Here is a 17,312-nt window from a genome sequence, read left to right as displayed (position 1 = left end):
ATTTTGTGTGCTGTCCCAACAGATAAGCTCAAAGTCCTTGGAATGTCATCCACTGTCACCCTTCTGTCAGACTGAATGAGGTCATTGACTGATTCGATCACCTCAGGAGACCTCACTTCTGTAGGCCTTCCAGGCCTGTCTTCATCCTCAACACTGCTCCGTCCTTCTTTAAACAATTTAGCCCACTTGTAGACATTTTTTCGGCTGAAACATGTGGCACCATACACAGTTGACATTCTCCTATGAATTTCAACTGGTTTGCACCCTTCAGCAACCAAAAACTTGATAACTGACCGCTGTTCAATCCTGGAGCATGCTTCTTGGTCGGCCATCTTTGTTAATCGCCAAAACTCTCAAAGTTTTTTTTAATCTGCAAAACAAATTAAATCCATGTGAAAAAGAGAAGTAAAACAAAAAAAATTTTTTTTTTTTTAAAGTAAGCTTCTATCTGTATTGGAAGTCCTTATACCGAAAAATTCACCTTATTTATTGAATGACCCTCGTACAAACCTGGGACCCTCAGATTGAAAGTCCAACACTTTAACCATTTGGCTATTACACACATTCACCAAAAGTGTGTGACAGTAACAGGGAGGAGTGATTACGGAGCGAGTGCAGCGATTACGGAGCAAGGGCAGCCTATTTCAGATTATACCAACAGCAATAAATTGTGCAGATGAACACATAAGATATACATTTGTGATGAATGAAACCCACAATGCTATTATTTCTCTGCATCCAGCTGCAGCACAGTATTTCAGCATCTTTTAATGTTGTAAACAGCTGATATTCCCAGCCTTTTCTTTGTTTCAACCATGCACTTTTGGCTGTCTGTATCATTACAGCTGTCTCACCTTACTTGGGTCTTCAGCAGCAGACAAAGTTTGCTTGGGTTGAGTGAGCTTTTTTTTGCAAAGTATGACTGAATCAGAATGATTGTGCAAAGTATCATGCATTTTTATTTCAGATAACATTTGTTTGCGCATTTGGCAAGTTTGCTTGACTGCAGAGTATAAAACCATATGTTTCTGACCTTTAAAAATATGTGGATTGTGTTTTATTTTGCCCATGCTGCATTTCATATTCATAAGTGAGAATTCTCAATATCTTGATAGGCATCAAATAAAGGACAGACATGGGCACCACAATATTAAAATTCTTAAGATTTCAAATATTAGTCTGCTTATTTTGCTTACAAACCATACACTTAAACAATGAATATACATAAATCTTTATCATCTTTTAGCATTCAACAAGTAGTAGGCTGTGGTGCCTGTTTAGTGTTACGATATGGGCATCTGGTGTGTGCTTGTTTCAGCCTGTAGCAGAAGAACCATTCACCTTTGAGATGGAGCTGGATGATCTGCCCAAAGAACAACTGAAAGAGCTCATCTATCAAGAAACACTGAAGTTTCAACCTGCAGATGTTGCGCTGGCATCTGCAAAAGACTGAGTGTCCCAGTCATAGGTTGGTTTCAAGATTTCTTTCAGCTTAGGCCATTCTGATCCTTTACTGTAATCTGGGGACAAATATTTATCCTCAAGGTCAGGCATACAATTTATTGTGTAATTACAATGTGCAGCACCCCAATGACAATTCACAGACTTACAGGAGAAAAAGAATAACATACACTTTACCATGACTCAGTGAGTCAACGTGGATTTTTGTTTTCCTGTCTTATGTCAAATACTTGTCCTCAGAATACTTGTCCTTAAGAATGCTTGAGGAAAATGAATTAAAACTAACCTGCTCAGTTGCCAGAGAATTTTGTTTAAAGTGCTGTCCCCTTGCCAGGGAATTTTGAGGAAAGAGGGGTTTGTTTGTTTTTTTAATTCCAGTACAAAAACTAAAGGAGATATAGAAAGAAAGTATGTGGATTCTGAATCTGGGCTTTTTTCCAAATTATTTTGATTGCAGAAATCTGTTGAGGCACCCCTTGAAAATGGAGTATGACTGCCTGCATGGCGGGGTTTAAAATGGTCATGCAAATAAAAGCTCACTTGATTATACAAGTTATACAAGAGAAAGTGGGAGTCACAGCCCATGAACAAAAAAGAAGACGTTTCAAGTGAAGATGATAATCATTGTGCATCAGAAAGATCTATTTCACCTCCACAGAATGACATCCAAAAAGAAAACAAACAAAATACAGCTGGATATTTATAGCTTGCAAGATTGAACCAAAAGAAGTAGGTGACGGCAGGCATTGAAAAAAAAGTTTATGGAATTACTGAAACAAATTAACAAAAAATATGCTTCTACCTCTTTTGGTTACAGAGATATCACCATTAGAAGATTATACAGTCTGTAACGGTACTGAAACTGCTCTGAGGGGCACATTTTCAGGACTCGCAGCTCCACAAGCAAATATAAAAAAACCCACTCATTCTTCCTCAGTGGTCTCTTGATAACATAATATGGTCACGTAAAATCTTGTTACAATATTTCCATTACGAAGAAAATGAGAGAAGTGCCAAAGATGACAAAAATTATTATTTGCAAAAGAACAGTTTGGTCTGATAAGCCATGTATGTACAAGTATTTCAGACTTGACACTATTAAAGCCAAACTCAAAGCAAGTATTGTCTTTGGTGTCATATACTGTACCATGTCAAACTGATACAAACCTGGCCTATTTGTTTGCTTTTCTTGGCCAAAATTTTGCGGCAAATCAGTGATAAGAGGTCTTGCTAATAGTCCACTGTCTGCTTGCCAATGGAATGCCATTTCTGGCTGGAGCAGATTACTCATTCACAATGACCATTTCTGAGATAAGTAACATTGTCTTGCTCTCTGCCAACCTTTTTGCATTAGAAATGTTATTTTCTTGCATGTTTGTTGTTTGTTGTGGCTTTCCGGGTTGTTTTCGTCTCAGAGCTCATATATTTTACATCATTTGCATCAGTTTATGACATCTAATTCAATGTTGTGTTTTGTGAAATTTGTCTTGCTCTTCTTTGTTTTTTTTCTTGTTCATACGGTCTCGCTGCAATACCTGGGAATGACTTGTCCCCTTTGCTGAGCAACACAAACCATTCCTGCTATTGCCGGACCTGTGAGGTTGGGATAGTGATCTCAGGAGACTATCTCAGGTCCTGGTAGGCATGGGTTCTCCCGTTTGCGACCAGGCCATTGTGTCTTTGTAGACACATTGAGGCGGGGCAGCTCAAACTTCTAACACAGTCAGGAAGGGGACTGTAGGGGAGTTGTGGTTGGGTGTTAACCCAAGTGAAGGGTGGTTTTGTTTAGGGACAACACAGAGAATTACAACCTTCCTTTCACAACTTAAATCTGCCCTTCAGACCTGTACGGATTCCTGTCCAGGAATGGACGAGGTCCATTATAAACTCCTAAAGCACCTTCCCCAAACCTGTCTGGACACCCTGCTTAAAGTTTATAACCACATCTGGGTCACAGGCTTCTTTCCACCCTCCTGGCGGAAAGCCCTCATAATCCCGCTGCCGAAACCGGGAAAAGACCCCTCGAACCCCTCCAACTACCGCCCAATTGCACTGACCAGCTGCATCTGCAAACTGATGGAGAGGATGGTCAACGGTAGACTGATGTGGAAACTAGAGACCGACGGCCTTCTGGCGAAAGAACAGTGCGGTTTCCGCAAGCATCGCTCTACCGTTGACCATCTGGTCCGTCTGGAAACCACTGTAAGAAATGCATTTGTAAACAAACAACATGTGGTGGCCATATTTTTTGACTTGGAGAAAGCTTACGATACCACGTGGAAATTTGGTATTCTTTCCGACTTGCACAAGCTCGGCTTCCGAGGACACCTGCCTCAGTTCATCCACAATTTTTTACAAGACAGACAATTCCAGGTGAGACTCAGCACCACTCTGTCCGACATTTACGAGCAGGAGCTGGGTGTCCCGCAAGGGAGCATCCTGTCGCCGGCTCTTTTCAGCATCACAATTAATGACATCGTTCAATCCGTTCAGAGGGGATTGGACAGCTCGCTGTTCGTGGATGATTTTGCCTTATATGCAACCGGGAGCACGTACGCCAGCATCCAGCGACGGCTTCAGCTCTGCGTCAACAACATCCAGTGTTGGGCAGAGGAGAATGGCTTCACATTTTCGTCCTCCAAAACTGAATGCATCCATTTTCATAATTTTCGCCAGTTCTATCCGGACCCTGAAATCCGTCTGGGAACATCCACCATCCCGGCGGTCAAGGAAGCCAGATTTCTAGGGGTCGTCTTCGATCAGAAGCTGAACTTCCTCAGCCACATTAAACAGCTGAAAATATCTTGCCAAAAAGCCCTTAACATCATCCGAGTTGTGGCACACACGAACTGGGGTGCTGATAAGAGAACTCTCTTGCACCTCTACAGAGCCCTGGTCCGGTCCAAACTGGATTATGGAAGTGTGGTATACGGCTCGGCCAGACCGTCCTATCTGAAACTGTTGGACCCTGTACACCACCAAGGGCTCCATCTCAGCTTAGGTGCTTTCCGCACCACCCCTGTGCACAGCCTGTACGCAGAGGCGGGGGAACCGCCTCTTTCCAACCGCAGACTGAAGCTGACCCTGAACTATTATCTGAAATTGTTCTCTGAACCTACAAACCCTGCTTACGACGCTGTATTCAACAACCCTTTCGATAAGAAATTTACAGACAACCCAAACTGCATACCTCCTCTCGGACTCCGCATTCAGCCGCACTTAGAAAAGGCCGATCTGGATGTCGGTGGCATCTCGGATTTCTCTAAGTTCCCTGACAGCCCTCCGTGGACCTTTACAACACCTGAGGTCCGATTCGATCTGGCCTCATACCGTAAGGACACCACCAGTTCTCTGGCCTACAGAACCTACTTTTCGGAACTGTGCCACAAATTCCCCACTTTTCAAGGCATCTTCACTGACGGTTCCAAGTCAGAGGACGGAGTCGCTGCATCTGCGTTCTGTCCCGCCTTTCCTGACCAGCCCTCAACGGAACACATCCTGTCTGACAGCTCGGTATACACCGCGGAACTGACCGCACTGGTCCTGGGGTTAAAAATGGTTCTCTCTTCCAAACAGAAGAGATTCATGATCTTTTCCGACTCCTTGTCAGCCCTGGAGGCGATCGCCTGCAGGAATATCACTCATCCCAAACTGCTGGAATTTTATGAAACTTTTACTCTCGCAACGAAGAAAGGATACGAGTTTGTGTTGGCCTGGGTTCCCGGACATGTTGGCATTCGTGGTAACGAAAGGGCGGACCTGCTGGCCAGGAACGCTGTAAAGAAAGAATTGTCCAGATCCTTGGTACCCTATACAGACATGAAGCGGAAGGTCAACACTTACGTTAAGGATCTTTGGCAAGAGAAGTGGAACACCCAGACGGACAACAAGCTCTTCTAGATCCGTCCGGACCTAAAAGAGACCCTCCCTTCGGGGGTGAAGAACAGAAAGGAGGAGTCTGTGCTGTGCAGACTGCGTACGGGGCACACTTTTTTTTACTCATTCTTACTTGTTGAAGGGGGAGGAGGCCCCTCGATGCGTTCCCTGTGACGAGCCTCTCACCGTGAAACACATGCTCCTTGACTGTTGGGATCTGCATGACGTTAGACGCAGACATTACACGGCGGTTTCATTGAAGACTTTGTTTCGTGATGTCCCTCCGTGGGCGCTGATGGACTTCTTAAAAGAAGTGAACCTTTTTAACCAGATTTGAAGGTTTTAAACTATGGAAGTTTTTTTTTAACTTTGGAGTGGAAAGTTTGAAGTGGTGACTCGTTTTAATTGGTTGTTTTTTTAGCCTTGTAGTAGTAATTGACGCGGCGATAGCCTTGAGATGGCCTTAGTGGTCGGCGAGGCTCTAAGCACCATAATTTCATTTCATTTCATGTGGTGGTCATATGTTTTGACTTGGAGAAAGCTTACGATACCACGTGGAAATTTGGTATTCTCTCGGACTTGCACAAGCTCGGCTTCCGAGGACACCTGCCTCAGTTCATCCACAATTTTTTACAAGACAGACAATTCCAGGTGAGACTCGGCACCACCCTGTCCGACATTCACGAGCAGGAGCTGGGTGTCCCGCAAGGGAGCATCCTGTCGCCGGCTCTTTTCAGCATCAAAATAAATGACATCGTTCAATCCATTCAGAAGGGATCGGACAGCTCGCTGTTCGTGGACGATTTTGCCTCGTATGCAACTGGCAGCACGTATGCCAGCATCCAGCGACGGCTTCAGCTCTGCGTCAACAAAATCCAGTGTTGGGCAGAGGAAAATGGCTTCACATTTTCGTCCTCCAAAACTGAATGCATCCATTTTCATAATTTTCGCCAGTTCTATCCGGACCCTGAAATCCGTCTGGGAAAATCCACCATCCCGGCGGTCAAGGAAGCCAGATTTTTAGGGGTCATCTTTGATCAGAAGCTGAACTTCCTCAGCCATATGAAACAGCTGAAAATATCTTGCCAAAAAGCCCTGAACATCATCCGAGTTGTGGCACACACGAACTGGGGTGCTGATAAGAGAACTCTCTTGCACCTCTACAGAGCCCTGGTCCGGTCCAAACTGGATTATGGAAGTGTAGTATACGGCTTGGCCAGACCGTCCTACCTGAAACTGTTGGACCCTGTACACCACCAAGGGCTCCGTCTCAGCTTAGGTGCTTTCCGCACCACCCCTGTGCACAGCCTGTACGTAGAGGCGGGGGAACCGCCTCTATCCAACCGCAGACTGAAGCTGACCTGAATTATTATTTGAAATTGTTTTCTGAACCTACAAACCCTGCTTATGACGCTGTATTCAACAACCCTTTCGATAAGAAATTTACAGACAACCCAAACTGCATACCTCCTCTCGGACTCCACATTCAGCCGCACTTAGAAAATGCCGATCTGGATGGCGGTGGCATCTCGGATTTCTCTAAGTTCCCTGACAGCCCTCCGTGGACCTTTACAACACCTGAGGTCCGATTCGATCTGGCCTCATACTGTAAAGACACCACCAGTTCTCTGGCCTACAGAACTTACTTTTCGGAACTCTGCCACAAATTCCCCACTTTTCAAAGTATCTTCACTGACGGTTCCAAGTCAGACGACGGAGTCGCTGCATCTGCGTTCTGTCCCCCTTTCCTGACCGGCCCTTAACGGAACACATCCTGTCTGACAGCTCGGTGTACACTGCGGAACTGACCGCACTGGTTCTGGCGGTAAAAATGGTTCTCTCTTTGAAACAAAAGAGATTCATGATCTTTTCCAACTCCTTGTCAGCCCTGGAGGCGTTAGCCTGCAGGAATATCACTCATCCCAAACTGCTGGAATTTTATGAAACTTTTACTCTTGCAACGAAGAAAGGATACGAGTTTGTGTTGGCCTGGGTTCTTGGACATGTTGGCATTCGTGGTAACGAAAGGGCGGACCTGCTGGCCAGGAACGCTGTAAAGAAAGAATTATCCAGATCCTTTGTACCATATACAGACATGAAGCGGAAGGTGAACACTTACGTTAAGGATCTTTGGCAAGAGGAGTGGAACACCCAGACGGACAACAAGCTCTTTCAGATCCATCCAGACCTAAAAGAGACCCTCCCTTCGGGGGTGAAGAACAGAAAGGAGGAGTCTGTGCTGTGCAGACTGCGTACGGGGCACACTTTTTTTACTCATTCTTACTTGTTGAAGGGGGAAGAGGCCCCTCGATGCATTCCCTGTGACGAGGCGCTCACCGTGAAACACGTGCTCCTTGATTGTTGGGATCTGCATGACGTTAGACGCAGACATTACACGGCGGTTTCTTTGAAGACTTTGTTTCGTGATGTCCCTCCGTGGGCGCTGATGGACTTCTTAAAAGTAGTGAATATTTTTAACCAGATTTGAAGGTTTTAAACTATGGAAGTTTTTTTTTTTAACTTTGGAGTGGAAAGTTTGAAGTGGTGACTCGTTTTAATTGGCTGGGGTTTTTTTTATCCTTGTAGTAGTTATTGACGCGGCGATAGCCTTGAGATGGCCTTAGTGGTCGGCGATGCTCTAAGCACCATAATTTCCTTTCCTAACTCTCTTGCACCTCTACAGAGCCCTGGTCCGGTCCAAACTATATTACGGAAGTGTAGTATACGGCTTGGCCATACCGTCTTCTGAAACTGCTGGACCCTATACACACCACCAAGGGCTCCGTCTCAGCTTAGGTGCATTCCGCACCACCCCTGTGCACAACCTGTATGCAGAGGCGGGGGAACCGCCTCTCTCCAACCGCAGACTGAAGCTGACCCTAAACTATTACTTGAAACTGTTTTCAGAACCCACAAACCCTGCTTACGACGTTGTATTCAACAACTCCTTGAACAAAAAATTTAAAGACAACCCAAACTGCATCCCTCCTCTTGGACTCCGCATTCAGCCGCACACAGAAAATGCCGATCTGGATGTCGGTGGCATCTCAGACTTCTCCAAGTTCCCCGACAGCCCACCGTGGACCTTTAGAACACCTGAGGTCCGATTCAATCTGGCCTCATACCGTAAAGACTCCACCAGTTCACTGGCCTACAGAACTTACTTTTCAGAACTCTGCCACAAATTTCTCACTTTCCAAAGAATCTTCACTGACGGTTCCAAGTCAGAGGACGGAGTCGCTGCATCTGCGTTCTGTCCCGCCTTTTCTGACCAGCCCTCAACGGAACACATCCTGTCTGACAGCTCAGTGTACACTGCGGAACTGACTGCACTGGTTCTGGCGGTAAAAATGGTTCTCTCTTTGAAACAAAAGAGATTCATGATCTTTTCCGACTCCTTGTCAGCCCTGGAGGCGATCGCGTGCAGGAATCTCACTCATCCCAAACTGCTGGAATTTTACAAAGCTTTTAATCTTGTAATGAAGAAAGGATACGAGGTTGTGTTGGCCTGGGTTCCTGGACATGTTGGCATTCGTGGTAACGAAAGGGCAGACCAGCTGGCCAAGAATGCTGTAAAGAAAGAATTATCCAGATCCTTCGTACCATACACAGATATGAAGCAGAAGGTGAACACTTATGTTAAGGATCTTTGGCAAGAGGAGTGGAACACCCAGATGGACAACAAGCTATTCCAGATCCGTCCAGACCTAAAAGAGACCCTCCCTTCGGGGATGAAGAACAGAAAGGAGGAGTCTGTGCTGTGCAGACTGCATGCGGGGCACACTTTTTTTTTTTTACTCATTCTTACTTGTTGAAGGGGGAAGAGGCCCCTCGATGTATTCCCTGTGATGAGCCTCTCACTGTGAAACACATGCTCCTTGACTGTTGGGATCTGCATGACGTAGACACAGACATTACACGGCGGTTTCTTTAAGACCTTGTTTCGTGATGTCCCTCCATGGGCGCTGATGGACTTCTTGAAAGAAGTGAACATTTTTAATCAGATTTAAAGGTTTTAAACTATGGAAGTTTTTTAAACGTTGAGTGGAAAGTTTAAAGTGGTGACTCGTTTTAATTGTTTGTTTTTTACCATTGTAGTAGGTATTAACGCGGCGATAGCCTTGAGATGGCCTTAGTGGTCGGCGAGGTTCTAAGCACCATCATTTCATTTCATTTCACTTCAGTTTAGGAAGAATTGGACTGATTTTTTGTCTTCTGTGGGTTGGAATACCTCAGCAGCATTGGTGGCCCGCAAGTGCAGATTTCATGGTTTGAAATTGAGAAAAACCTTTAGCTTCAGGGGGCTTTGCCCCCAGACCCCCACCAGGGGCGTTGCTCCATGGACCCCCACTGGGGGCCTTCTGCGGCCCCCTCCTTTCAGACTCAATCACAATTTCCCAATCTCATGCCTGGCTGCACACGGGACCTTGGTTTATCATCTCATCTGAATGACTAGCATCCAGACCACCACTCAAGGTCTAATGGAGGAAGAGAAAATATCTGTGGCTGAGCCAAGATTTGAACCAGCGCGCTCAGATTCTCTCGCTTCCCAGGTGGATGCGTTACCTCTAGGCCATCACTCCACATAACTTGTATAAAAACTAAACAAGAATTAATGCCTGTAAACCACAGTTCCTGTCTTTTCTTTCATTTGGCAATGTCTGAAAGCATTTCCATTCCAATATTTTCTGATCTTGCATGACTGTTTGCAGTTTTATTTTGTGGTTTTTGTAATTTCTAACAAAATGCTGGTGATGACATAGTTCATGGAAAAATAGACAACAAAAAAGGGCAACAATTTTAACATAGTTATTGATTGATTGAACAGAATGAGTGGTTTATAATCCCATTTTTTTGTGTATGTTTACAGATGGAAAACAGTGCAGAAAAGGACTGAATGAAGGATGACAGCAAAAGAGGGGTGTCTTTGCTTCAGCATTAGATGTGTATTTCCTAGAGGAGCTTGTGCATAAGCTGCTGGTGGCAAAGCAGATGGTTTGGGTCCTGTGGCCTCTTCAGGAAGCTGAAAGCAGTGGATGGCTCATTCTCAAGTGACAGTAGACTTTGGGTGGTCAAGATGTGTATTTCTCGTTTTTATTGAACCACCACACATGTAACAATTTTTTTTTTTCCTTTCTGAGCTGTACATATTATGTCTAGCTTCTGTCGCTGCCCCCTGTGTGTTTTCATATCCTGCCCTCAAATTGCCCTCCCCTAGATGCACGTGAAAATGAAAATGTTGGGTCGTGACAAATTGGAATTTTTTTCTATTGGCTGGAGTCAGTCATTTTCCATATTTGTGATGTATTGTGATTAGGTTGTGTTGTCTGTTTTTTTAATACTTAACTGTATAATTCTGTCATTATCCTTGTAATTGATGGTGGATAAGCATGTGTTTGTGTGAAGTGAACTTGCACTGTCACTGTCATTTTCTGTCTGCTCTAAATCTCTCTCTGTGACAACGCCCTATCAGTAATCATGTTAGCTCACAAGAGTTTGCTTTTATGGCCCTGGAACTTTGTGTCTCTGTGCTGCTGCTCTGGACAAACATTCTATGTCTTACGGAAATCATGTGTTTCTGTGATGATCCTGCAGACATGTGATTGAGCAGATGTGTTTCATTTTGGTACTTCCGCAGATATGTGTCTTTGTGATGCTCCTGCAGACATAATGCGTCTTAGTGAAGCTCTCATAATTTTTGTTGGTGATTTTCCTTAAACATCATGTGTCTTTGTGATTTTTCTGTGAGATGTGTTTTTGTGATATTCCTGGAACATCATTTATCTTTTTGAAGCTTCTGTAAAATTTGTCTTTCTGAAACTCCTGTAGTTTTATGTTTCTCAGTCATCATCATGTGTCTTTGTGAAACTCATGGGACATGTATCTTCATAATGCTCCTGTCTTTTTGAAGCTCCAGTAACATTATTTGTCTTTGTAAAGCTCATATAACATGTTTTTGTGGAGCTTTAGTTATCATGTATCTTTGTGAAGCTCCCTATGACATCATGTCTTTGCAACTCTCACATGGGACATAGTGTCATGTCAGTGTTCATGGAACATAATGTGTTTTGTGTTACTCACTGAACATTTATTGGTTTTCCTCACAAAGATACCATGTGTTTTTGTGATGCTCACCAGTGTGTCATATGTCATGTGGGATGTCAAAGATATTGTGTCTTTGATGCTCAGCAGGATGTCAGATGTTTCAGGGAAGCTTACTGGGATACCATGTCTTTGTGATGATCACAAATGTGTCATGTGTCTGTAATGCTTACCAGGACATGTCTTCATTATTCAAGGCCCATAAGCCTGAACAATTTTTATGTCATGGTTGAAACTTGACATGTTTGAAACTTCCTGCGATGCTAGAGTTCCAGACCTGCAAATATTTCAGTGGGGGGAAAAAAAAAGAAAAAAGAAAGAAAGAAAGTTTCCAGACCACTCTCTGCAATTATGTCATGTGATTGAAATGTTTCTCTAATTAGAGTAGAAACTGTCAGTTTTTTTCGCCAAACCTTGAAAAATATGTTGTGAAATAAGGCACATGCCCAGATATTAGCCCCCTGCTTCATAATGTTCACTGGACATAGGGCTATGGTTTGTCATCGTGAGGCTGGCTGGACATTATGGGTCTTTGTGAGGTTTACTAAGGACATCATGGGTCTCTGTGAGGTTTACTAAGGACATTTATTGTCTGTAATGCTCACTTAAGACAAGAGTGGCTTATTCATCCTTCTACATGCTAGTGTTGATCAGAATGTGATTGTGGAATTGTCAAGATTCATCAAGATTCTTTTACATTTTTAATTGTCATTGCTTTTTTTTTTTTTTTTTTTTTTTTAAATCGGTGTTTACAGATAACACTGTCTTCATCTGTGTACTGGTACGTAGTTGTTGCAAATAGTGTATGTATAATCAGTAGTGATTTGTGATGAGATTCTTCAGAATTTGTCTCTAATAATAGATCTCTGTCTCTCCATGAACAGCTGACTGATTAGATCTACATTACACATGTTAGGTTTAATATTCAGCTGATGAAATTAATAAAAAGTCTGTCGTGGCTTTGTAGTCACGTTCATTTTGTTAATCATCAATTTCTTTTTACTCACATCTCATCTGCCTGCCTCTGTTTTTTTCTTTCTCTTTCACACATCCATTTCAGTTTCTTGGCTGTTAATCCATTATAATTTGGACAGACACAAACTTTTGTCTCTGTTCCACTCAGTTTTACAGTTTTTTTCAGATAAGCCGATAACAAACACACACACCTCTTTTTCTATTTTCAGTCTTGTTCCATTTCCTGTTTCAGTTCTGCTTTGTAGATCAGGTGTTTGACCCGTAAATAGTGATAAACTATTCCTGCTCAGTCATGAGACTTGGAAATACATATTGTTGTGAAGGGAAAAGGTCATTGTGACTCCATGCTTGCGTTATCTTGTATGCAGCATGAGCAGATGTCTGTGGTGTCTGGAATACCAGATACTCATTCTTGCAGGTACAACAGATGGCAGAATTTGTTCATTTCAGTGGAGATTAAACATAGAGGAAAGTGTTGATGTTAATGTACCTTGTTTTCAGATTTTTTTCCTTGTAAGTCATGCATTTCCATGCATTTGAAAAACATTCATTCATCTTTAACACTCCAGATCACATGCTTGTGAAGTCTCCTGTCAAGACAAAGGACAGAGAGTATTTTTTAGAGTGATTTTTTAATGCACCATTCTTGCATCACTTATCAAAACAAACAAAAAATAACATGAATTGAGGATTCTGGCAATGTAACAGCTTGGTTAAAGTTGTTTTTTTTTTGTTTCAAATGGCATAGTATACTATGAGCTCTTCTATAGAAATCAGTGATTGGCCAGTTTTTCACCACATCTTTGCTGCCACTTTGTTGACGATATTCATGTTAGCATGATGAGGATTCATTTTCACTTTCGATTTACATTTAAATGAAGTGATTACAGGTTTATGTTTATGTAATGCTTATGTATGACATTCATTTATATTGGTTACGAATTGATCTTTTTTCAGTTGGTGTCTCTGTTTATAATCATAACAACACATAGCGATCTGGGCCACCAAATACAGAGTAGCAGCATCTCATCCCTCATGACATTGTTAGGTGTTCTGATGGTCATGTGGGCCTAGAATCAGCCTTTGTTGTTTTCTACTTTTTCCACTGTGTCCTTATGTGGCTGCATGTTCCATGCTGTGCAAAGGGTATGATGGGGGGACTGTCTTTGGGTAACAGAAATTTACATCAAACACAGTTGTTTTCATTGCATACTTTGGGGGAAAATAGTGCAGGTACAAAATTATGAATAACATCCACAGATTTAGAGATATGTCATTGAATTGCTATTTTAAAAAAAATTGCTGCACAAATACACTTTAATTTAAAGATGGAAGTAGGGAGTTGGGATTATAATACAAATTGTTTCTAATCAGCTGATTAGGGAGTTGGGAGTATAATACAAAATGTTTTTATTTCAGTCGATTACACTTCAAGGAGTTAAGGGATACGATAGTCCCATAGAAATACTGATTTTTAGATGGAAGATAACTTGAATGCTTGTCACTGGCTTTTCAGTCTATTGAACTGTCTAGTGTACATCAGTGACCTGCTGTGTCCATGGACATTACATGAGTTTCAGATGGTGTTTCATTCAACACAATATGGGACCATTTCATAGAGGTATCAGATACTACATTTTTTCTTCTATTCTAGTTGTCAGATTGAGAACAACTTCAACATGGTTTGTGATGGATATAGGTGGAAGAATGGTTAAGATGCTCATCTGCCAATAAGTGTCCATGAGGGTCTGGGTTCAATTCCTGCTTTCACTCTTACTCCCAGTGGAAAATCAGAGGGTCTAGTTATTCGGATGAGATGATAAACTGATGTCCTGTGTACAGCATGCACTGGGCATGCAGAAAAATTCTGTTGAAGAAATCCACTCTGATGGGTACACAAATATATTTGCAAGCATTGAAGGCCTGACTAGTGTGTTGGGTCAAGCCGCTACCAGGCATCTGCCTTACAGATGAGGTGTAGTGTATATGGAATGTCTGAACGCAGTCTTGAGAGACTGAAACTGATGCATTGTTTTGGAACATATAGGGTATATTACATTTTGCCTGTCAAAGTTATGACTTCTTTTCTAAATAGTTTAAAATATAGTTTATGAAATATGTACTCTGCCAAACCTTTCTGTATTTTTCACAGCAGCTGGCTGTTGTACTCTTATTTCGTTTCATTGAAAGTCTTTCATACAGCATAAATGCTATGTTACTACTGTCATTGTGATAGTGTTGGTAGATTTTTTTCCGATTTTACAGTGAGGGAGTTCAGCACATTACATATGTTATTGTTTTTATCTTGAGCTTGTTAGTGTAATTGTTTTGTCCACAACTGAAGTTCGTGTGACTTAAAATGATTGTTTAAAAATTGAAAAGTATGAAACAGATTGTTGCATTCAGAAGGTATTAAATAGATGGTGTTAAATTTTCATATATGTTCATGTCAGATCAAGCTTTTACACAGGTGTTTTGTGTTGACCTGATAATGTTGCTCTGGAATTTCAGCTTTGGTGTGCATTCAAGTTTGTCTATACTTTTTTCAGTTGAATTGCATGTGACAGATGAATCATGGTGTTTCAACACTTTCCCCATTTTGGGGGAAATGCAAACCAACTACACGAATAAAATTTTAGACACATAAAAATTCTGTTTATCATTCCATGCAAGTTAGAATTAGGAATTGACAAACAGAATATAAAGGAAATCTGAAATATTAATGGAAACACACACAGGTTCACTCTTCTCGGTGTGTGGTTTTCCCTGATCTATTGTGGACAGCTTTATGTTCCAATAGTGTAGGTTTTCCATTTGAAAATCCCAAAGACTTACAAACATTGAAACTGAGCTCTTCTGAATGAATGTATGACTGATTAAACAGCTTTTGCTTCGGTCATCTCGTGTGCTGTCGCACTTAATCATTTTTTTCTGGAGGATGTGTGGGATGTCAACCCCCTCTGCATGTTTGTTCTTGCCTGTGTTTGTGTAAATGCACAAGTGTCATGGATATGCATTCCAAAGAAAACAAAGGATGTGGTGTGTAGAATGCTGAACATTAGTCACTGTGTGGATGTTGCTGTCTCCAAAATACATTAACAGCGCAAATCTGGTGAGGTGCCCTTGGCTAGGATCTGATTCCCTGTCTTGTATAGCTGTAGCTATTATTTCTGTCATGACTTCATTGTGAATAGGATCTGTTCATTACCATTATAGAAAACTGTGTTATCACATTCACAACGTGCATCTCTGTTTTGATATTGAGGACGGGTTGATGATTTGGAAGGACTTTAAATTGAAGTTACTATACTTGTGATTAAATTTGAAGACTAACAACACAAGACTGTTTTTAGAAAATGAATTTGTCAGTGTCTCGTCTGGGCAGGACAAGACCAGCTATGTCATGGTTGATTCTCAATTTGGGGGGGAGGGGTTGTTTTGGGTGGGTGGGGGGTGGGGGGCTTGTATGTAATGTAATTGTGTCTTGAGGCACTTCAAAATAGTATCATAAGATCTCCCAACACCAAGAAGTCCATCTTCCTGTTAATGTCAATTGAAAGAGCAGTGGGTATGTACACTTGTCATCGTGCAAATATTGTTGGTTGTCTTTAGATTTGGGCAATCACTAATCATAGATGAATACACAATAATAAATCTTTCAACATAAGACAAAGAGCACACAATACACTTTTTGGCTATATTTGTAGTAACAGAATTGGTAAAATTAACATAATTGTAATCCACAAGTAAAGTGGAGTGTTAATTCTTTACCATTAGTGACACACTCATGTCTTGTAAACATCATGGAAATAAAATTGCATTTATACCACCTTGTCTTTGAGTGGTCTTCTGTCCTGGAAAAAGATGGTGAAAGACATGGGCTGTTGCTAGTCTGTCATATGAATGAAATAGTCACAAAGTAAATGAGTCATCATTTTTTCTCCTGTCCAGCCTTCCTTCTCATTGCCATTATTCCCATGCTGCCTAACCAGTCTTTACTCAACACCTTGCTCCCGTCTGTCTGTCCTCTTCACATTATGCTCCTGTCTGTCCTTAACATATTACCTTGCTCCATCTGTCTGTCCCATGCACACGGTGGTCTTGTTTGTCTTCTACACACGTTGCTCCTGTCTGTTCACTACACATTTGCTTCTTTTATGTGTCCTCTTCACACATTTGTTCCCGTCTCTTCTCTACACACCTTGCTTCTTCTGACATTTAAACCCCTAACTCCTGTCTGTCTGTCTGTCATATGCACACATTGTTCTTGCTGTCTGTCCTCCACACAACTTGCTCCTTCTGTTTGACCCCAACACACCTTCCTGCTGTCTGTGCGCTACACACTTGCTCTTGTCTGTCTTCTGCACACCTTGTACCTTCTGTCTCCCTTCTATACACATTGCTCCTTCTTTCTGTCCTCTACACACATTACTATTGTCTGTCCTCTAGACATTACTGTTGTCAGTCTTCCACACCTTGATCCTGTATGTCTGTTCTCTACACACCTTGCTCCTTCTGTATATTATCTTCTACACAAAGCTTTGCTCCATCTGTCTGTCCTCTACACAACTTGTTCCTTCTGCCTGTCCTCTTTACACATTGCTCCTATCTGTCCTCAACACACTTGGTTCCAGTTTGCCTTCTACACAACGCTTCGTTCCTCCTGTCTGCCCTCTACACAGCTGGCTCCTTCCGTCTGTCCTCTTTACACATTGCTCCTATCTGTCCTCTGCACACCTTGTTCCTTCTGTCTGACCTCTACAGACATTGCTCCTTTCCGTCTTCTACAGAACACCTTGCTCTTGTCTGTCTACACACATTACTCATGTCTGTCCTCTGTACACCTTTCTCCTTCTGTCTGTCCTCTACACACCTTAATCCTGTCAGTCCTCTACACA

General features: G+C 42.3%; 1 protein-coding gene across 1 annotated transcript in view; it reads left to right on the top strand.

The window, feature by feature from the left end:
• LOC143288464 (mitogen-activated protein kinase 1-like) overlaps positions 1–16,243 on the top strand; it is a 187,997-nt gene extending 171,754 nt beyond the window's left edge. Inside the window, exons 10-11 of the mRNA XM_076596985.1 lie at positions 1,319–1,468; positions 10,208–16,243. Of these exons, the coding sequence (XP_076453100.1) occupies positions 1,319–1,453 (135 nt within the window). The 3' untranslated portion in view covers positions 1,454–1,468; positions 10,208–16,243. The remainder of the gene's footprint in view (positions 1–1,318; positions 1,469–10,207) is intronic.
• The last annotated feature ends 1,069 nt before the right edge of the window (positions 16,244–17,312 follow it).

Source organism: Babylonia areolata, chromosome 12, assembly GCF_041734735.1.
Source record: "Babylonia areolata isolate BAREFJ2019XMU chromosome 12, ASM4173473v1, whole genome shotgun sequence".
In the NCBI taxonomy this organism is placed as follows: domain Eukaryota; kingdom Metazoa; phylum Mollusca; class Gastropoda; order Neogastropoda; family Buccinidae; genus Babylonia; species Babylonia areolata.
This window is presented reverse-complemented; position numbering and strand designations above follow the sequence as displayed.